Source organism: Callorhinus ursinus, unplaced genomic scaffold, assembly GCF_003265705.2.
Source record: "Callorhinus ursinus isolate GAN/ISIS: 27379988/994484 unplaced genomic scaffold, GSC_fseal_2.0 scaffold83, whole genome shotgun sequence".
Lineage (NCBI taxonomy): Eukaryota > Metazoa > Chordata > Mammalia > Carnivora > Otariidae > Callorhinus > Callorhinus ursinus.
The window spans coordinates 2,138,362-2,159,300 of NW_027397145.1; the positions used below are offsets into that span (position 1 = coordinate 2,138,362).

The 20,939-nt window shown below is 49.1% G+C and overlaps 2 protein-coding genes across 7 annotated transcripts in view; both read right to left on the minus strand.

Annotated features, from left to right (window-relative positions):
* Window positions 1-694: 694 nt before the first annotated feature.
* Window positions 695-6,856, minus strand: REEP2 (receptor accessory protein 2). Of its 5 annotated transcripts, none has more exons than XM_025852232.2 (8): window positions 6,663-6,856; window positions 4,719-4,791; window positions 4,365-4,441; window positions 3,098-3,218; window positions 2,748-2,861; window positions 2,262-2,403; window positions 2,015-2,148; window positions 695-1,928 (listed from the first exon to the last, which is right to left on the minus strand). In XM_025852232.2, the coding sequence occupies exons 1-8, from the start codon at window positions 6,692-6,694 to the stop codon at window positions 1,860-1,862; spliced, it is 762 nt and encodes a 253-aa protein (XP_025708017.1). In that variant the 5' UTR covers window positions 6,695-6,856; the 3' UTR covers window positions 695-1,859. The 5 variants fall into 5 exon arrangements, with proteins under 5 accessions (XP_025708017.1, XP_025708018.1, XP_025708014.1 ...); XM_025852233.2 differs by having other exon boundaries at window positions 2,015-2,145; window positions 6,663-6,854; XM_025852229.2 differs by having other exon boundaries at window positions 2,262-2,409; window positions 6,663-6,854.
* A 1,786-nt stretch (window positions 6,857-8,642) lies between these two features.
* Window positions 8,643-20,939, minus strand: part of KDM3B (lysine demethylase 3B) — a 65,817-nt gene continuing 53,520 nt past the window's right edge. For both annotated transcript variants that reach the window (XM_025852147.2, XM_025852146.2), the window contains 9 exons: window positions 18,804-19,070; window positions 17,817-17,988; window positions 17,328-17,418; window positions 17,059-17,189; window positions 15,033-15,152; window positions 13,879-14,018; window positions 13,205-13,381; window positions 11,940-12,074; window positions 8,643-10,070 (listed from right to left, as the gene is read on the minus strand). In XM_025852147.2, coding sequence (XP_025707932.1) covers window positions 9,990-10,070; window positions 11,940-12,074; window positions 13,205-13,381; window positions 13,879-14,018; window positions 15,033-15,152; window positions 17,059-17,189; window positions 17,328-17,418; window positions 17,817-17,988; window positions 18,804-19,070 — 1,314 coding nt within the window. In that variant the 3' untranslated portion in view covers window positions 8,643-9,989. The remainder of the gene's footprint in view (window positions 10,071-11,939; window positions 12,075-13,204; window positions 13,382-13,878; window positions 14,019-15,032; window positions 15,153-17,058; window positions 17,190-17,327; window positions 17,419-17,816; window positions 17,989-18,803; window positions 19,071-20,939) is intronic.

A 20,939-nucleotide genomic window follows, 5' to 3' on the forward strand; every position in this document is an offset into this window, starting at 1 on the left:
CCAACATTCTTTGGCCTTTCTAGACACTGTGGCCATCCAGTCTCCGTGCCCCGCCCAGCCGCCCCCAAATCCTACCTTCTCTTCCCTGGGAACCTCGTGGGGGTCTTTGTCGTTAGAGCTTACACGGGCACTTTCTATCAGGTATCAGAAGGTCCACTGGGGGAAGAGGTCTCTGGGCAGGGTTCTGAGGGACAAGACCACCTTGAGGTTGGGGCCCCTAGCCCTTAAGTCCTGGTCTCTCCTCCTCTCCTGGCTGTATCTTTTTTTTTTTTTTTTTTAAGATTTATTTATTTATTTGAGAGAGGGAGAGCACGCGTGCAAGCAGAGGGAGTAGGAGCGGCAGAGGAGACAGAGAGAGAATCCTGAAGCCGACTCCCCGCTGAGCATGGCTTGCTCCCAGGGTCCTGAGATTAGGGCCTGAGCCCAAACCAAGAGTTGGCCGCTTCACCGACGCTTCACCGACGGAGCCACCCGGGCGCCCCCCCCGCCCCCCCTGCTGTATCTTGAACCTCCAAACCATTTTCCCAGACTGAACCAGCTGAAGCCCATCTCGATTCTTGGAGATCAGAACTCCTGGGGCGCGCAGTCCGACCTCTTCCCCTCTCCCTCCCACAGCTGGGCCCTGCTTTTCACTTGAGGTCCTTCTCACATGTGGCCTGGGGGGCCAAGAACAAAGCACAGAGGCTGAAACACATGAGGCGCCAGAATTTGGTTTATTGGCTCATCTGGTGCCAAAGGTCCAACGGGCACCCTCTTTCCACAGAATTGGGAGCCCTTGGGCTCCGAAATTTCTTTTCTTCTTCACACACTCCTCCTGGCCCTGACTGAAGCCATGGCAGAAGCTGGGGTAGAGTGTGGGGCAAAGCCTGGGCTCATAAGAGCCTGCTCACATGGGGCCCAGTTTGCTTGGCACAGGAAGAAGGCTCTGGGGGAAAGGAAGATGAGCCCCCAGGTGAGGAGGAAAGGAGCTGGCTCAGCAGGGGCCTCTGCAGTGGGCCCTGGGGGGTGGAGGAGCCCAGCACAGGGGCAGCGCAGGAATGGGAGGAGGCTGAAGGGTATCAAGGGCAGAGGAGGAGGTAAGAGGTCCTCAGAATCCCATCCTCTCAGGGCGGGCTGGCGTCCTCTGAGGGTCTGAGAGTAGGAAGGAGGGCTGAAAGCAGGGAAGGGCCAGCCGGGGCTTGCGGTGGGGGGGTGGTCGCTGCTGGCAGGAAAGTCCTTTACCCCAAATCCCCCCCACCCTAGACCCAGAAATACACACGCACACGCGCGCGCGCGCACACACACACACCCCTAGAGCCCCACTTCTTTTTAGCGGGGCATGTAGCACACAGCCCTACCCAATGCCCCCAGCTGCAGCTCTGGCCTGGCCATCCTGGTCCTTTAAACGCACATTAAGGCCCTGCCCTCCATTCACAGGTGTGGCCTGGAGCCCTTGGCCAGGTTCTGTGAAGCCTTCCCCACTCCCTCCTGGTCTCCCAGGTGCCTTCGGGCCCATCTCTGGTCATTCTGGACTGTGACTGCCCCCACACCGCACCCCAGACAAGAGCAGTGGGGGCATGTGAGGATGGCCATGGTCTTCAGCAAGGCACTGGGTGGGTGGGGGCAGGACTGGAGCAGGGAGAATAGCAAATTGGGCTCTAAGGAGCCCCCACCTCCTTGGGTGGCTCAGTCCTCAGCAACTCCTCCAGCCTCTACCCTCCACCCCCACAGCAGGGCCTCCTTCCTCTTTTCCAAGACCTTCCAGAGGAGTGGTCACTGGGCAGGCAGCCATTGGAGGGGTCCTGGGGCCTGAGACACTTGGGCTACTGGCACAGTGTGGACCAGGGGCTCTGCAGCCTGGAGGGGGCGGGGTCAGGACCTCAAGCCAAGTCACCCCCGCCAGAGGTCTTCTTCTTGGGCCGGGTCTTCAGTGTCTTGGAAGCCAGCGGCTGTAGGAAGGAGGGAGGAAGTCAGAGGGCTCAGCCGAGGCTCACATCCCCTCCCCCTGTCCCCAAGCTCTGGCCTGGGCTCTCACCTCAGTTTTGGGCACTTTTTTGACCGGTTTGACCCGCTTAGGGGCCTTGTCTCCCATATCGTCTTCAGAGGTTTCTGTCCGGGGATCTGCCTGGTTCATGCTAGACCTTAAACTCAGGGCAGGATCATCTCCTGCTTTGGGGGAGCAAAGGAGAACAGAGGTCTGGTGGCTCTCCCACCTGGCCTCCATGTCCTCATGGTACGTACCCCCTGACCTCCCTGTGCCCAGCCCAGGGCCCTGCCTGTACCTAAGTCCTCAATGGTGTCCAGGAGGCTGCCGGGGCTGGGGCGGAGCCGGCTGTCAGGCCCCTGCAGGGGCAGTGCATCCTCGTCCCGGATCAGGGTCAGGTCCTGCATGCTGAAGCTCCGCAGCTTCTCTGAGAGCACCCCCTGGCCCTAGGGTCACCACCACGCACCGGGAGAACCGGAGGAAGGGGCGGGGTGGAGATAGAGGTCACCAGGGAGCACGCGCAGCTTTCCCCACATTGTCCTCACCCCATCCCACAGCAGCACTGACAGGCTGGGGCCGCACCTGCCGTTTCCACAGATGAGGACACTGGCCCGGAGAGGGAATCACATAGCCGGGGGCTGGTAGAGCCAGGCCCGCACCCCTGAGTTGCACAAGCCCCAAACCATCACAGCCCCAAGGACAGGGTAGACGCAAAGGGGCTTGGCCAGGGGCATGAAACGAGCAAGGTGGGGTCCTGGGAGCCCGGGTCTGCCCCCCATCTCACCTTGGCAGCGGCTGTGACCGCGGCATTGGCGGCCAGGTTCAGGCCCCTCTTGCCCACCCTCATCATGGTCTCATAGCTCTTGTCTCGGGCCTGTGTGATGTACTCGTCGATCTCCTGAGGGGTTGGAGGGGAAGGAGCAGGAGGTGAGGGGTAGGCCCCACTGGCCAGGCCCTGCCCTGCCCTTGTTCACACCTGGGCAAAGGCACGGCCTGCTCCAGGAGGCCAGGGCCCTGCCAGATCTCTTCAGGTTCTGGGCACCCACAGGGAGAGCCAGGAATGCACACGGCTGCAGGCGCTGGGCTGCCTCGGCCTGGGGCAGGGAAGGAAGTCAGCCGAGAGTGGGGGCAAACCTTCTCCTTGTTGGACAGTGTCGGGTGCACGAACTTGCGGTAGAGCACGCTGGAGCCCTTGGTGTAAGGGGACAGAAGCCATATCACAAAGGCGATCTTGAGCTCAAAGTAGAAGGGGAACCTGTTGGTGGGACAGAGGTGAGTGGCAGAGCCTGGGATGGGGAGTCAGGGGGTGAGCTGACCCCCTGCAAGGCCCTAGCTGGCCCCCACCCCTTAGTGCACTGGGGTCCCCACGGGGCTCGGGCGACCGGGCATTTCTCATCTGCAGGCGAATGGGAGGCTCGGCTGAGACTGCAAGTGGGACGGGTGAGAAGTGCCCCCAGCAGGAATCCCCCTCGGCAGTGGCTCTCTGCACACTTCATTCTTGGAGTTCCAGGCCTCTTACTCTGACAGAAGATTCCTACTCCTCTGTCCTGGGTCCACTCCTGGGTCCTCACCCCCTTCTCTTCGTGCCCTCCCCCCATGAGGAAGACTCCCATCCCTTGCTGTCATGACATGCCTCTTGCTTTTAAGCATTGCTCTCCATTCCCCCGCTCCTTCTCCTCAGGCCACAGACTCCTTCACATCTCCTACTTCCTCACAAAGCGTTTTCCTTTGTTTGTGTCGAGAAGCATCTATGCTCGCTGTCCTCAATTTCTAACCCATTATTCTTTCCTAATCTGACCCCACTCAACTTCTACTACAACTGTTTTTCTCAAAGGCCACTGGCCCTTACAATCTACAAAGGCAATCATCTTTTGTCCTCTACTTCTCCATAAAACTGTCCTCTCTTCGTCCTACGATGTTCTATGTTGTGTTACTCCTCTCTTCCAAGAGGCGTGTGCTCACCCGATAAACATGTTTTGAGCTCCTGCTGTAAATATACATATAGCAATTAAGACATTCTCTGTCCTCCAAGTGCTCGTAACATAGTCTAGTAGTGCTTCGAAATACCAGCCTCGAAAGTTTGTAAGATTGAATCCTATTCTACCAACAGGGAAACTGAGACCTACAAAGCTGTAACCTGCCCAAGGTCACACAGCAAGTCTGGCAGAAGCAGGCTGCCTGAATTCTATGGTGGTGCTTTGGCTGCCACCAGAAAGAAAGGTGGGGGCTATGTCTCTCGTTCTACTGATCAAGTCAGGCCTGTGTGGAGAAGGGTGGACATTCAGGACCCCATGGAACTGTGGGGAGACTCCACACCAGCTCTCAATCTTTGGTTTGGCTGGTGGGGTAGAGAGTCTAAACCCCGGGCCCTGGGGTGCAGGGTAAGGATGCTGGACCTCACCAGGAAAGCACGATATCCGTGAGTGTCTCAGCTGTAGTGAAGAAAGCAAAGACGATCCAGTACATCATCCATTTCACCTGAAGGCACAGAGGGCAAGTGTTAGCTGGGGCCTCAGGGGAACACCCAGGAGCCTGTGTCCACTTGCCAGCTATGGTGAGGGACACTCAGGATCTCAACTTTGTCTGTGGATCCCACCGGGGCTGGGGGAAAGGAACACAAAGGAACCTTCTGGAAGCAGGGTCTCATTAGTGCTGAGGCATCGGTACAAAGTCACTCCTGTCTGTAACGTGACCCACGGTCCTCCCCTATCTCTGCCATGTGGGTTGGGTGGGAGATGAAGTGTCACAAACTCACATATTCCTTCACGTTTTTTGTCTTCACGGCCTTGTAGGAAGAATAGGCTGGGTACAAGGTGCCAAAGATGAGCCTAGGGAGGCAGGCAGGGTTACTGGTCCCCTCGGCCAAGAGCAGTGGCCTCTCCCTCCCAGCTCTGCATCAGTCAGTCCCTGGGTAGGTAAGGGAAGGACAGAACTCCAGAGTGCCACATCAGCTGGACTGATGAACTCAGATCAGTGGTTATGGTCAAAGTAGTTCAGCCTCGGAATACACAAGCACGGAGGCCCCCAGATGGTAAGGGTGATGCCTTTTCCCCTTTATCGTTCCGGTTTTCTCCAGGCCCTTAGGTGAAGAAAGACCCAGAGGCCAGAGGGTCCAATGTGGTCTCTTTAGCCATGATCGTTGGTTATGCATAAACATATCATGGGGAGCGGGAGGGGTCTGGTCACCGCCACAGGTGTCTTCCTTCTATGGATACAGTGCTCATTCATACCCATCTGCCCCTAACCTCTACTTCCCTGTCTCAGAGCCGGGCTGGGTAGGGCCAGGCCTGTAAGGGAATGTGACACCGTCTAACAGGGCACTCTGTGGCAGTCAGAGGCACCGCTGTGGCCCTGGGGACCTGGGGACCAGAGGGCACAGGGGCAGGAGGCCCTAGAAGGGCAAAAAGGTTTATTATCTCATGTAAGCAGCCTTGGGACCAAGCTCAGTGGCGGGGGGAGGGCGCTGGGCTTGAGGCCCTGGCTGGAGTCCAACCTGGTAGTGATCCCATTAGAGACCACATACAGGACACAGGTGAGTGAATAAGAGGAATGATGCCCCCAGGGAACTCATCCAGGTAAGAGAGAACAGCCACCCTGAAGGCCACCGGGAGGTATGAGGCCCCAGGATTTCCTGGATGGGATGGGGGAGGAAGAAGGGAGACCCTCGTGGGTCTAGAGGGAGCCAGAACACAAGCACGTAACAGCACTGAAGGGAAGAAGGCAAGAGGGAGGGAATCCTGGTGTGTCAGTCCCCCCACAGTGATGGCTGAGGGGCAGGGTCCCAGCCGGGGCAGGGGTGGGCTGAGGCCCATGCAGAGCCGCTGCCGGGCCCAGCTCCTTGACAGTGTGTGGGTATTGCCTGTGCTCACAGGGACCTGCCTCACAGAGGCAGGATACTTCCCAACTGACCTGTGGAGAGGGGGTGGGAGGGTGGAATCCTCAAGGACAAAGTGTGGGGTGTGGGAGCAGGCTTCCCTCCTGGGGCCGGGGTGGGGGGGCATAGCTCCACAATGCGGCTGGCAGCCTGGAATGAAGGCCACCTAACGGTGTCCCCTCTGTGGCTTTTCACAAATCCAGGCTGAACACACACGTCCTCTCCCAGTTACCTCCCACACTTTGTCTTCCAAGCATCTCTGCTTCCCAGTACCCAGATGTCCACCCCGGGGGAGGGGGCCTCCAGAGAATGTGCCCTCAACTCCGGTGTCCTGAGAGTGGAAGAGGAAGGCAGCCAAGGCTGCTAGCTATGGCCCTAAGCTATGGAATGACGAGGCCCTGCCTCGCTCTCCACTCTTCCATTAGCCCTATCCTCGAAGGGAGATGAGGGCCCAGGTCTGAGTTGCCCCTCCACCGGGGATCTGCTGGGTGGGGGAGGGGACATGCCATCTCCCCTCATAAATCAGGCCATGCTGCCCAGCCCTAGGGTGAAGGAGGGCGAAAGAAGGCGAAGGAACAGGAAAATCAAAAATAAAAGGTGTGAGAAGCCGGCCGTGCTATGGCTCTTCTAATATTCCCCCCTCCGGTCCTGGGTCCTACACCCCATGTCTTGTCTCCGGGGACCCCAAATAGGGACGATGTGCCTTTAGTTGACTCTGTTGTACGAGGCCCCGGAGCGGTCCATCCAGGGCTTCAGCACCCCTCACCCCCCATCTATTCCCCATCCCCCTCCCAGCCGGCCGCGCCCCGCCACCGCCGCACTCACACCACCAGGCGAGAGATGATCCAGGACACCATGGCGGGGCCGGGCGGGGCGCGGGGCGGGGAGGACCCGGCCCGCGGCCGAGGATGCAGGTGCCGGAGGTCGAGCGACCGCGGCGGCAGCAGGAGCTGCAGAAGCAGCAGCAGCCGCAGCAGCAGCAGCCGCCGCGGGGGCCGCGGAGCGCCGAGCAGCCGCGGTTAAAGGGGAGGTTCCTGCCGCAGCGGCGGGCCGTGGGCGGCGGCGGCGGCTCTTAAAGGGGAGGCCCCGGCGGCGGCGGCCGCGGCGGCGGCGGCGCGCCCCCCTGCACCTGCTATCACCGGGCATGCGCCTTTGACCCTCAGCGCCCTGCCCTCCTCTAATCGCTTGTTCCTCTTTCTTGGATTCCAAGCCCTGGTTTGAGGTCCTCACAGGCCTTCAGGTTCCATCCTGACATCCTAGCCCTCCTCCCGCCTTGTCCACACCAGGCTGAGGAATACTAGCTAGGACTTACTGAGTACGTACTGCCAGGCCCTGAGGTTAAGTGCTTTACCCGCATTATTTCACTGAATCCTCACTACCATTCCATAAGGCAGAGGTTATAATTATCCTCATTTTGAAGATAAGGAAATGGGGCCCTTAGGGCAGTTCAATAATTTGCCAAGGTCACAAAACCACTAAGTCATGCTAAGATGCAACCCATAAAGTCTACTTTAATCAGGCCACTTCTCCCAACTGCTGGCCAGCAAACTGTCCTCCCCCATTCCAGGCCCTGTAAAGACACCCACCCAACAGCTCCTGAAGTCAAGTATAGCGGCACCTGTCCACCTTACCCCTTTCTTGGCCATCACCAATCATCCCAGTTGAAGGAGAACCCATTCCCCCCTCTGATATGCTTTTTTTTTAAGGTTGTCATTCGCTCAGCTTTGCAGGAGAATGAGCCCATGCTCTCAAGGGGAATACCCCAGGGGCAGACCCTCTTTAAACAGAAGGGTTGGAGGCCTGACGTCTAGGCTGGAGATGGGTCCAGGGGCTCCAGTTCCACCCCCATCAGCAAACACTGGCAGCAGCGTATGCCCTAATTCTGAAGACATTTATATCCAGAATGTAGGCTAGCCCGCCTCCTGATTTTCACCAAAGCAACAAAGCTCCAACCTCTGCAACCCCCTTTTCTCCCCATTGCTTTCCTTTCCTGTCCCATTTCAAAGCTTCTGCATTCTTTAAGTGGAGGTGTAAGTCTTCTGGTGATCACAGCCTCGACCCGTGCCCACCCAGGCTGAAAGGACACGCTCCGACTCTGTATTTCAGTTATGGTCCTATTCAAACTCAGTATCCTTGAACCACACAATGGTCTATTTCCACCCTGATAATTGTATTTCCAGGCTCAAACACTTTGGAAGATGTTTTCCAACAGGGTCTGGAGAAGCAGCCTCTGATGACCTCTCTTGCTATTCTTTACAACTTCCTCTTCAAAAGGCCTTTTCTAATGGGAATGTAGTCTGTCCTCAATGCTCAAGCCACTTTAATTACTGCTTGATTAAAAAAAAAAATCCCATTTGGGTCTTTCCCCACCAACTCTGAGGTGGATCCAGGGCCACAATGTTTCCTATGTGGGCAGCCAGGCCTTCTGCTTTGAGGAACCCCATCACCGATGGCCCAAAACCTTGCTCATGCCATCTGCCACCCCCCTCATTCCTGACTGCCCCAGGAAGGTCAAGACCTCACCTTTCCCATTCCATGCACACATCATAAACTATGGAAAACCCATATTTTCTCCCACCTTCTAACTCAAGTGACCTTTTCCCTTCACCCCCCCAAGCCCACAAACCACAATGACCTGGCACTTTCCTCTCTCAAAAAGGCACCAATTCAGGAAGCAAAGGGTAATTGGAAGCAGCAATGTAATGAAGATCTGAAAATGAACCATCCTCCACCTTCACCCCGCACTCAACCTGCTTTCGCTTTTCAGAACGGCTGGCACAGGAAGAATTTAGTCCACTCCAAACAGATTTGTTAGATTTTTAATAAGAACATGGAAATCCCAATCAGCCCTTCAACAAAATTAAAATACAGAAAGTGAAATTAAAAGTATTCTACAGTAAATGACTTTTATTAAAAAAAAAAAAGTAACTGTGAACATATAAACAAGCCTGCAGGGCACTACCGTACAGCTGGAAAGAAGACAGATACATTTTCCAACGTATCTACGGGCCAATGAGTTCCATCACTTTCAAATAAATTCTTAATAAAACTCCACGGAGTTGGAAAGTTTTGCAGAAAATATTTTTGGACAAAAAACCCAAAAAACCAAAAAGCCTCATGTAGGAAATCAAACTTTCCTTTGCATTTGGAAGTGTAAGAGGAGTCCCAAGGGAACGCTGGTAATAGGTGAAAATGGTTCCTGCGTCACTGGTGTGTATATTCATAGGACACACCACAGGTCAGACAGGACAAAGTTCCTTCTCAGTTGGCTGTTCCCTCAACAAAGGACTGAGATGGGAGGGGAAGAAAACTAAAAGAATCCTAAAAAGCCAATCCTTTTAAATTCTGCTTTGGCTGATTTTGTGCTATAATGGGCAGTTGATTTCTAAAAATCATATTTCTTCAAAGATTTTTATCGAAAGGAAGACTAAATGTAATGTGCCTTTCCTCATAATCCAGGAAAACAACTGTGGTATTTCAAAAATTCTAAAAATATCTACTTTCATGAAATAGTAACTATTTCACTACAAACCTATTTTTCACTAAATACACACATTTCCTAATCCTGGAGCCTCCTGGGAAAAGCAGTGGGTTCTCCCTGGGTCCTGTAAGACTCCAGTGTTCACGGGAGAGATTGTGGGGAATGGCTTCACCCCGTCTCCTGGGATGGGCTGTGTCAGAGGTCACGTGCAGAGACACTGTCAGGCTTCCACCAGGCATGTTTAAGCAATTACCCCCTACTTGTACCAGTTATGGGATTCCCCCTACCTCCAAACACATTCCCACTTCACTAGGCACGAGAGAAAAAAGAAAAGAAAGGTGTGCCCACATTCCCGGTTTCCATGGATCTCAAGTCACGAGAATGTGCAGGAAAGCCCAGCAACGTTCCGGCAATTCAGAATTCCAAAAGACCACAGGATGGGGATGTGGAACCCTCGGCTTGGAGTCTGAAACTGTGTGTGTGAACAGTGCAACTTTCCTGTGTCAACCTTCAGTGTTGAGGCAGCGTAGAAAAGAGTGGCTGGAGTCTGTAATACTGACCACACTGGCTCCAAGTGAAGGGCCTCTGCTCCAACAGAGAAGCCCGCCGTTCCCTGTATGTGTTGTGAGTGAAAAACCTGCTTCACAGGGGAGTCTGGAGTTTCTCCACGCCTAAGACCTTGCCAGTTTGGATTCATGAGCCTTGAGGGTGCCAACAGCATCTTTCACTGCATGATAAATGATGTTCTTCACCTGGGGAGAGCAATCAGCAGTCAGTTCATGACAGCCCCATATTATATTCTCAAACAAAAATGTGTTTTTTTTTAAGATATTATTTATTTGACAGAGACAGAGAGAGAGAGTGCGCACATGTGCCCGAGCAAGAACACGCAGGGGGAAGAACAGAGGGAGAAGCAGACTCCCCAGTGAGCAAGGAGCCCGATGAGGGGCTCGATCCCAGGACCCCAGGATCATGACCTGAGCTGAAGGCAGACGCTTAACCAACTGAGCCACCCAGGAGCCCCACAAAAATGTATGTTTTACACAGCCTATAAAGCCTAGTGGTTAATGAGGAAACCTCTCAGCCAGGACTGCATACTTCCCAAATCAATCCCAAAGATGATTTACAAATCACAGAGGATATAAGGTATATAATCAAAAAAGAATGATGAACCCATTTGAAAGGCTATATAATCACACTTTCATCTCTATGCTTAGTAAGTGCTGGGCACTACCGCTAGGCTTTTTACGTGGACTTTCATTTCATCCTTTCCACAATCTTAGGAGGTCAATTCTATTATTATCATCATTTTTACACATGAGAAACTGAGGAAACCAAGGTCCGGTAGTTAAGAACCTTGTCTAAGCTCCTGGAGCTAACAGGGATGCACTAAAACAACAGTGGGCAGGTCAGATTATTGGAAATTTTTTCCCTTTGTGCTTGTACGTATTTTCTTATTGTCTAAGAGGAACACATATTATACATCAAGCAGGAAGGAACACTTAGAGTCACTAAAATAACAGGCTAAAAAGAATTTTAAACCCAGATAGTGATAATTTCTGGGGAGGGAAAGTAAGGAGACAGAATGGGGAAGGGTACACGGAAGCTTCAATAATGTAGTTGTTCTGTGTGTCCTGTGTGTTAATGCTGTTTATCTGTATGTATAGGATGCTTTAATTCTTACACTGAGTGATGGGCACACAAGCCCCCTTTTGCTATTCCTTATCAAATTTTTGTACTCATTCAACAAATATTTACTGAGTACCTACAATGTATCAGATATTGTGCCAGGGAAAAGCAGGGAATAAAATAATAAAATCCCTGCCTTCGTGGAGCTTAAATAGCTTACATTCTAGTAGGGACAGAAACAAACAGATAAAATACATAATATGTTAGTGAAAAATACTACAGAAAAAAATAAAGCAGTGACAGAGGACTGAGAGTGTTGGAGGTGACATGTCCCAAGTAGAGAGACCTAATGGCGGTGAGGTCTGAAATGGCGGTAGGCCTGCAGAGTTGCATTTTATCTACAGTATCAATGTTACCTGTTTATCCCCATGATTGGACTTTGTCTAAGAACCTTTATGGTTGAAATGTTCTACATGTTAAAAAAGGAACAGCCAAAAAGATCAGATCAGGGTTGAAGGTGACTGAATCTACTGGCAGGAGGCGGAGAGACTGTGTATTTGGATTGCTGAAGTTCTGCCTGGGGAATCTTGCTTCCTGATTCTTCTTTTCTTTTTTTAAATGCTACTGCAGCACCCAATAATTCTTAGGGACATGGACTGCAGTCCTCTCAGGACTTTAAGGAACTGATTCTGCACAGAAATGTATTGTGAGAAGCAGCTCTGGGGAAGTGCCCTTCTTGGAAACATGCTTGGAAACACACTGCCACAGAGCTTTCGCCACCTGACTGGGAAAAATCAGTCTGGTCAGTTATCAGCACTAAATACTGTATCTCCCAGGGGCAGAGAAATAAAAGGTGATGGCGGAAATGATTACGTTAAAAGGTGAGTGTTCTCTAAAAGCGAGTGTGACGAGGACCGATGCAGAATGTGTGTTCTTTGTATGTAGCCAAGTAGGAGATGGGGAGACAGAGCAGGGGTGAAGGAGTTATTTACCTGCAGTTTATCCTCATGGTTTGTATGAGTGTTAGAGAGATGCCTGAATTCCTGCGTCAGGCGGAAACAGTGCTTTACGTGTTCTGGAGATACAAAGTCTTCTGCTACTTTTATGCAACTGTATAGATTGTGCACCTGGGAGGGGAAAAGTACAGAGGGAGAAGAGCCATTAGAAAGTCAGCAACACCTGGAAAATGTCTATGATATAGTTTTTTTTTTTTTAAAGATTTTGTTTATTTATTTGACAGAGAGAGAGAGACAGAGAGAGCACGAGCAGGGGAGGAGCAGCAGGGAGAAGGAGAAGCAGGCTCCCTGCTCAGCAGGGAGCCTGATGCGGGACTTAATCCCAGGATTCTGGATCATGACCTGAACTGAAGGCAGATGCTTAACTGACTGAGCCACCCAGGCACATCTATGATATAGTTAAAAAAAAAAAAAAAAAAATCCTAAAACTAGAGAAATACTTCTAATATTCCATTTTCATAAAAACAAATGCAGAAAAATTACAAGGATAAATTTATATACGAAAATGTTAGTAACTACACAGAAAAAGATCTGGAGAAATACATACCAAACTGTTAACAGTAGGCTACCTCTGGAGAAGGCAGGATGAGGGGACTGAATAGGAGTATGGCCCAGGTAGGGGAGCTGCGACTTTCACTTATTAAAAAATGGTCTCCCTTATTTAAAAATTTTTAAATGTACAGGGGCGCCTGGGTGGCTCAGTCATTAAGCGTCTGCCTTTGGCTCGGGTCATGATCCCAGGGTCCTGGGATTGAGCCCCATGTCGGGCTCCCTGCTCAGTGGGAAGCCTGTTTCTCCCTCTCCCACTCCCCCTGTTTGTGTTCCCTCTCTCGCTGTATCACTCTCTGTCAAATAGATAAATAAAATCTTTAAAAAAAAAATTCTTTTTAATGTACATTTAAAATTACACAGAAGAAAACTAAAAAGCAAAAAATAACTTGCAGTTTAAGAACAGCCAGTCCTTCTGAGGGGAGGGGGTGGGGGGGATATGGTAGCCGGGTGATGGGTATTAAGGAGGGCACATGTTGTGATGAACACTGGGTGTTATATGCAACTAATGAATCGTTGAACACTACATCAAAAACTAATGTACTATATGGTGGCTGACTGAACATAATTAAAAAAAAACAAAAACAAAACCCCCAAAACACCCAGCCAGTCCAGTCCAGCCCCTTATAACTCTTGCCCGAGTAGTAAGAAAATCAGAAATAGGGAAGCCCATGGAACCAAGTGGAACCCACCTGGTGTGGGGCTCCAGCAGGTATGAAGACAGCATCTCCCAGGAACTGAACGATGGCCCAGCCTTGCACACCATACTCTTCATAGAGTCGCTTACGGAGGGTCTGGTCCAGGTACCAACTTTGGTCATGAATTGGGTCATGATCAGGGGGATTCTCTTGGCCTTGCTCTTCTCCAACCTGAAGCCAAACCCAAAGATGGAAAAATCAATACATAAATAACAGCATAAATCCAGCTTGCTGAAACAATGTCCCTAGTGGGCCAAATCTTCTGCTTGTTCTATTCAACATCCTCCAGGTGTGGATTCAGGCCTTCAGGGCCTGACTGATTCAAGGCCATTTTGACAAAAAGTACAGGTCTTCATTTTTATTTAAAGATTTTACTTATTTATTTTACAGAGATAGACACAGCAAGAGAGGGAACACAAGCAGGGGGAGTGGGAGAGGGAGAAGCAGGCTTCCCGCGGAGCAGGGAGCCTGATGTGGGGCTCGCTCCCAGGACCCTGGGACCATGACCTGAGCCAAAGGCAGATGCCTAACGACTAAGCCACCCAAGTGCCCCCAAAAGTACAGGTCTTTAAAGCCAAGAGACTCCACTGGAGAAACCCTAAGCAGGCTGTGTCAGCAGCAACCCCAGACGCTTAATCTGGGAGCTGGGAGCCTACCCAGGGGCATACCTTTCGGAGCAATTCCCGGATCTTTTCTGCATCCTTGGCTGCATAGATGTGCCACAAAGCACCAGGCTTCTCCTTTCCGTCGTGAATCCTCTGCTTTGTCACCTCATCAGCATCCCCCTCATCAATTGTCTTGAGTACTTCTGAAAAGAGCACAATTACTTTTCAATGTAACCAGCCATTTCAGTACCTCTGAGTAAAGCGAAATGTCCAATTCAAACAAGTTTAGTCTCTACTATTCTCCATCTCTCTGGAGTAATATAAAGCAGAATCAAAGAATCAAAACTCATATTTGTCTAAGCTTCCTATACACAGGAAGAACAATCCTAAATCTTCCTTACTTAATAGAAACTCAGCATTTTTTGGAGGTAGTGTTTTCTTTTAAAACATATTTCCTGCTCAGACTGTGTAGCCACATCTTATGTTCAAATGGCAGGTCGTTTCCTGCTCTAAGTAGACAGAATCCATACACTTTCTCAAGACCTCTTCAAACTCTAGGGTTCTATGGATTTAAGGCCATGAAACGTAAAGCTTCTCTGGCAAGTTAAGAGGGTAGGCTTCTAATGCTTGTCTATTATAATCCCTTAAAGGACAACATAATGGAAGGATCTGCAGGTATGTAGGATTAAAAGCAAAATTGTGGCAGCAAATATACCATAATAATGATACTGATAATCCCTAAACCGTGAGACTTTGAGTTACTTATTTTTCTTTAAAATTTTCTGTTTTCTAAAATAGAAATTCCATAATTAACACATATTAATTTTACAGAGATGGCAGGGAGTGCAAATGCAGCAAAATATCACTTTGATGCTTCAATTCTGTGCCAATGAGATGGCCTCATCATCTGTCACCTGACAGGTGGTCTGGCTGATGGACCAAGTGAGCCAGTTGGCCCTTCCTTCTTCATTCCTCTTTCTAATGCTATACACTCAGTGGAAAAGGGAGCATTCCCATAAGAAGAATGACTCTAGTCAAAGATACAGAAGTACCACTCCTCTCTCCTAGAACCTCCTTTCATCTAGCAACATCCACTGGGTGCCTACTATGCATCATGTCTGGGAAAGAGTTAAGAAAAAGCCACTGGCCATAAGTGAGGAGGAAGACACCGAGGCCAAGCCTCACCATCCTGAAGTAGTGGCTTCTAGAAATCATACCTTCATCATGGGCACCCTCCCCGATGGGGATCCCAACATACACCATCACATTAACTGCATCAGACACATCTAAATGAAGGTTCGTTGTGCCAACTCTTCTATCTTCCGCAGTTATCAAGCCTGAGGGAAAAGGAGGATATGCAGGGTGAAAGGGCAATACTATGAAAAGTCCACAAAGACCCTGTAAGTGCAAACACACTTGAAGATGTTCTTAAATGGGTAACAGTGAAAGAGTGAAGTCTGTTTATTAAGAAATCACTCTCCTCATCTCCTTTCTAGTGTTTTAAGATTGATTTCTAGCTTGGCTGACACTATCATTAGATTTGGCCATTGAACTGATTCACACACCCCCCCCCCGCAACAATCTCTCCTTTAAAAGCAAAATGGATATGGGCATCGCTGACATTCAGCAGAAGCTTGGCTTTCATAGTGATTTATGGCCTTACTATGACTCCACAAAGAGCACGATGGGTAGCATGGTACTCAGACTTCTTCACTGTTATTTTATCAACTCTCTTAAAAACTAAGAATCAGGGGCTCCTGGGTGGCTCAGTCGTTAAGTGTCTGCCTTCGGCTCAGGTCATGATCCCAGGGTCCTGGGATCAAGCCTCGCATTGGGCTCCCTGGTCGGCGGGAAGCCTGCTTCTCCCTCTCCCACTCCCCCTGCTTGTGTTCCCTCTCTCGCTGTGTGTCTCTCTGTCAAATAAATAAATAAATCAAATCTTAAAAAAAAAACAAAAACTAAGAATCATGTCCTCTTGCACAGAATATTTGAGAGGAAGCTTTCAAATTATTGGAGATACACAAGTTATAGATGTGACACAAATCAATATGACAAAAGCAAGCACATTCAAAACCATCTTGGGGTGCCTGGCTGGCTCAGCTGGTAGTGCATGTGACTCTTGATCTCAGGGTTTTAAGGTTAGTCCCATGTTGGGTGTAAAGATTACCTAAAAGTAAAAAAAATCTTTAAAAAAACAAACAATAAATAAAATCTAAAAAAAAAAAGAAAGAAAGAAAAGAAGAGAAAAGAAAAAGGGGTGCCTAGATGTCTCAGTCGGTTAAGTGTCTGCCTTTGGCTCAGGTCATGATCCCAGGGTCCTGGGATTGAGCCCCACACTGGGCTCCTTGCTCGGTGGGGAGCCTGTTTCTCCCTCTCTTCCCCACTTGTGCTCTCTCTTGCTCTCTCTGTCTTTCTCTCTCCCAGATAAATAAAATCTTAAAAATAAATAAATAAAGGGGTGCCTGGGTGGAGGCTCAGATGGTTAAGCGCCTGCCTTCGGCTCAGGTCATGATCCCAGGGTCTTGGGACTGAGTGCCACGTCGGGTTCCCTGCTCAGCGGGGAGTTTGCTTCTCCCTCTCCCTCTGCCTCCTTCCCCCGCCAATCATGCTCTGTCTCTGTCTCTCTCAAATAAATAAAATCTTAAAACAAATAAACAAACAGAGGCACCTAGGTGGTACAGTCAGTTAAGTGTCCAACTCTTGGTTTCAGCTCAGGTCATAATCTCAGGGTTGTGAGATCCAGCCCGGGTTGGGTTCCGTGCTCAGCACGGAGTCTGCCTGAGATTCTCTCTCCTTCCCTCTCCCTCTACACCTCCCCCTGCTCATACTCTCTCTAAAATCAATCTTAAAAATAAACAAACAAACTAATTAACACACACACACACACACACAAAACAAAGGGGCGCCTGGTTGGCTTAGTCAGTTAAGCAACTGACTCTTGATTTCAGCTCAGGTCATGATCTCAGGGTCATGAAATCAAGCCCTGCAAAGGACTCCATGCTGGGCATGGAACTTGCTTAAAATCCTCTCTCCCTCTCCGTGTGCCCCTCCCCCTCTAAAACAAAACAAAACAAAACAAAACAAACAAAACTCCAAACCATCCTGGACACTGTTAACTTCTCTAGCAACTGTCACTTTGCCCTCCATTATCTCTACAAATGACCCTGACTAAATATCTCCCTCTATAGGTGAAATGGGGAATGGTAGCATCCAAAAAGGGCAATTTGGGCTTCTCCCTCATACCGTAGGCATTATACATCTTGGGGCCCAGATCGGGCCTTACAAAGTAGCTGGGTAGCCTAGAAGCCAGATTGAGCCTGCCATCTCGTTTGGTATATTCTGGCAAGGGAAGGTTCTCCATCAGATCTTCAAACCTATAAAAGATCAGGAAAGATGACTTAGCTTGTTACAGGGGAAAAAAGCAAAGAGGCAAAGTCCCCTTTTCTATAATTACTGTGAGATGCTCCAGCAAGGCAGAAGTGTCTCAAGATGACCCACTGTAGTTCACTAACCTTGTTGGCATCATGTCCCGAAAATCTTCCCCAGGAGGCCAGTCCTTGAGTTTAAGCACCATTGGCTGCCCATCTTCTGATCTTAATCGCTCTGGAAGATAGAAAGCACTCCCATAATCTGCTAGTTTGGCTCCTGCCTGATTTTTCAGTGACCAAAAGTTTAGGAGACTAACTTCTTATTTTCAGACTTGTAACCTGTCATAACAGACTAAGTGTGCTTTGTTTTCCTCACCCACTGCTTTAGCACATGCTATATTTTTCCATCTCACAGGAATTCCAGCCCCATTCCTCAGTGAAAGTGCTCCACACAACCCATGGGAGCATGTGTATTCTGGGAGTCATGTTATTGCCATGAGAGCTACCTGGTTGGCACCAAGACAGAACATGTGTTCCAATCCCTACCCTCCATGTGCCAAGAAGATTTAATTTCAGCCCAGGGGCAGTGCTGGGTGTATAGATGCTCAGTCTGCCAGTATCAAAGATACTTACTGCATATGATCTCGAAGCCATCCCAGAAATCCCGAACTTTCACATCGGAAATTATAGCACAGTTCCTGCAGTTCACCAAGTCCACATCCTGGTCTCCAAATTCCTGGCTAAAGGCTTCTGGCTTCCAGAGTTCAGACTTGAGCTTTTTATGTACCCCTGAAACCAGCACTGGCTGTGGAAACAAAAATATCCTGATCAGAACCATTTAGAAATACTTTTAGCTCAGGGCTAAGGGACAGAAAGGAGGTTTCCTGGGGACAACCTCCTCTTCTTCATGATGATTTACTGTTCTTTCCCAGTTTCAGAATCTAAAGATTTGAACATGGCAGTTGCAGGAAATGGAAACTACTTCTACTCCATCATTATTCTTGATTCTCACCCTGGGAGGCATGCCACAGAAATCACTTCTGTTGCTCTGGCATCTACCACTATTTTGGGGTGAGAGAACAAAAAGCTGACAAATGCACCTTTGAGAATACTTCCTCGCATCTAGAATGAAAAACTATCCAGACAATTCCATAACCTCCCCCTTTCTCAAGCACCTGCTAAAGCATAAAAATTAGCAAGTGTTATCACACTATCATTCAAACTTGTGTGGCCTTGAAATATTTACCTAGAAAAGTACCATTCACTTCCACCCACCTTCGCCTTACCCCCATGTCACACTTAAGGATTTTCCTCTAAAGGTGTCATTAATGGCAGATCACCACTTCACAGACATTTCAACTGCCCTTTAAAGAACACAGAGCTACACGCTATATAGAAATATAAGAATTATATAGAAATAGAAGGAACCACGATATATGTTTAGGAATCTTCTGATTTTTTTTAAACCCAAGAAAAACTGAAGTAGGAAGGCTGTCTAAAATGAACTTACTATGTCTTAATCTCCCTGGCAAAAAGTCTCCCAGACAGAAATGAAACTCTCCTGGCAGCTGTGGTGGATAAGCAGCCAGCCAGCCCAGGTAACTGCTTATTCTTACTTACCTGGCCTTGCTTCCAACACTCCCGGAAGATCTTCCAATTGTTTTTGTTGCTGGGGTCATGAAGACACAGAAGTCTGCCATCACAGAGCCAGGAGTGAGAGGTATGGGGGTCCAGCACATTTAACCCCATCACCATCTCCTTCACTTCCTTTTGGGTATCAGTCAAGTTACAGGCCCGCTTTGCAGCATCTGAGGTTTTCTTATTTTCTACCACTGAGGCAATGATGTGGTCAAGGAAGTTGGGTAGGCTGGCCTTGTTCTTCACTCCCTGCCACACACAATTCCATCAGGTAAGTCTGACTGAGGCACCATGAGAAGGGCATTCCCAAAACTGCCTCCCAGCTGTCTTCACAAGAAGGAGTTCTGATTTACCTCATTAAGTTTCATTAAAAGTTACTGAAACTGCTTTTGTAACTGAAGGGCGGGGTCTGTTAAGTCAAGATCTTAAATCTTCCTAACCTTCATATTGTGCTTCACGTTTATAAAAGAAAGGTACGGAAAGATCCCCTCTGCCTCAGGAGACTGGAGACCTAAGAAATATCTTTGGCATCGGATTTGCATGGAGACCACAGGGATCACAGAATACTGTGTAGTACTGAGTAGAAACGATCACTGAAGGTTATAAATTTTCTTTTCCTCACCACCATGCCCAAGGGATACAATACCTCAATTAAGTAATAAAGACACTTATCAAGGCAGTGCCTTTTCAACCAGGGAGTATACCCCAATAAAGGGGTAAACCAAAGTATCCAACTGGAAATGTGTGTTCTGAAAGAAGTCTCCTAATCCCAATTCTTCCCCTGCTTCTCACACAAGTGAGAATCTCTCACATGTTTCAGGTGATGGGAAGGCTCAGGCTCAGAAATCAAAATGACATCTGTAATGTCGGAACTGAGAGTGCTTTTGTAAACATGACTATTCCTATGCCTGAAATATCACTAATCATTATTTGTACAAAGTACGTGTAATCACGTAACTTCCTGGGAAAACTAAAAAAGGAAAAGGAGAACTGACAGAGCATGTACAAATAAAACAGAGCCAAAAGTAATTTTTTAAGTCACGAATGCAAAAGAGAAACAAATAATCCACATTGTACAGGGCTCAACCACCCACAGCTCATCGAATTTCAGCCGTTAATCATAAAAAAGAATTTGACAAGCATGTTCATGTACTCGCTTGAAATGATCTCGAAGATAATACAAACTGAAAGCAGAAAAGCAAGGTGTGGAACACGTGTGTAAAAGGAGGCGGAAGAAACTCTATGTGTGTGTGTGTATATACACACACACACTGTAAGCCCCTGAAACGATGACTGACCTCCAGAAAGGCAAACAGGTAGCTGGGAGAGGGCGATGGGAAGGAGACTTCTCACTCTATCATTTAAATTTTGTATCTTGTGAATTCCTTCATTCAGTAAATGCTTAACAAACACCTACTATGTATCAAACTGTGGCACTAGTGATTCACAAATGAATAAAAGTAAGAAAGTCCTTTAAGGAGAGGTATAACAGAAAAAATAGCAAACATGGTAATGAATGCTAGGGAAAAAATATGACGTGCCAGGAAGAGAGTTATGGAGGAGAATGAGAATGTGATGGACTGTAAAAAGGGTGATTTAAGAAGAAGGCTTACAGGATGCGACATTTCAGGAGGGAGGAGACGAAACCGATGATGAAGCAAGCCTGTGGTTACATGAGAAAGTTCGTTCCAGGTGGAAGAAAAGGACGAGTGCAAAGGCTCTGAAGAGGGAGGCTGCCTGGTCCCGTTCAGAGAACAAGAAGGTGGGGGTGGCCAGAGCAGCACGCACAAGGAGAGTGGTAGCTGAAGCCAGGGAAGAGCGGGGAAGATGCACGGATAGGGCTGGAGCCTTCCGGTCCACTGAAAGGACTCTGTTTACACTATGAGAGAAATAGGAAGCCCCCGAAGGGCTTTAGGCAGAGCTGCCCTAAATCACAGCAATGAGATCACTTATATTGTAAAAGACTCACTAGCTGCTGTGCTGACAACATACAGAGTGGAGAAGGGAAGAAATAAAGGGACCTCTAAGGAGTTTACTACAAACACGCAGGAAAAGGGAGGATGTTGGCTCAGACCAGATGGGAAGTGGTGGAGCTGATGAGAAATGGGTGGACTCTGA

Excerpts from the sequence above, each read along its gene's own strand:
- REEP2 (XM_025852229.2), bottom strand. The coding sequence starts at position 6,694 with ATGGTGTCCTGGATCATCTCTCGCCTGGTGGT. Across the intron at positions 4,442-4,718 it reads CAAAAAACGTGAAGGAATAT|GTGAAATGGATGATGTACTG; the intron begins GTGAGTTTGTGA and ends CTGTGCCTTCAG. Across the intron at positions 2,410-2,747 it reads CGGTCACAGCCGCTGCCAAG|GGCCAGGGGGTGCTCTCAGA; the intron begins GTGAGATGGGGG and ends TGGTGACCCTAG.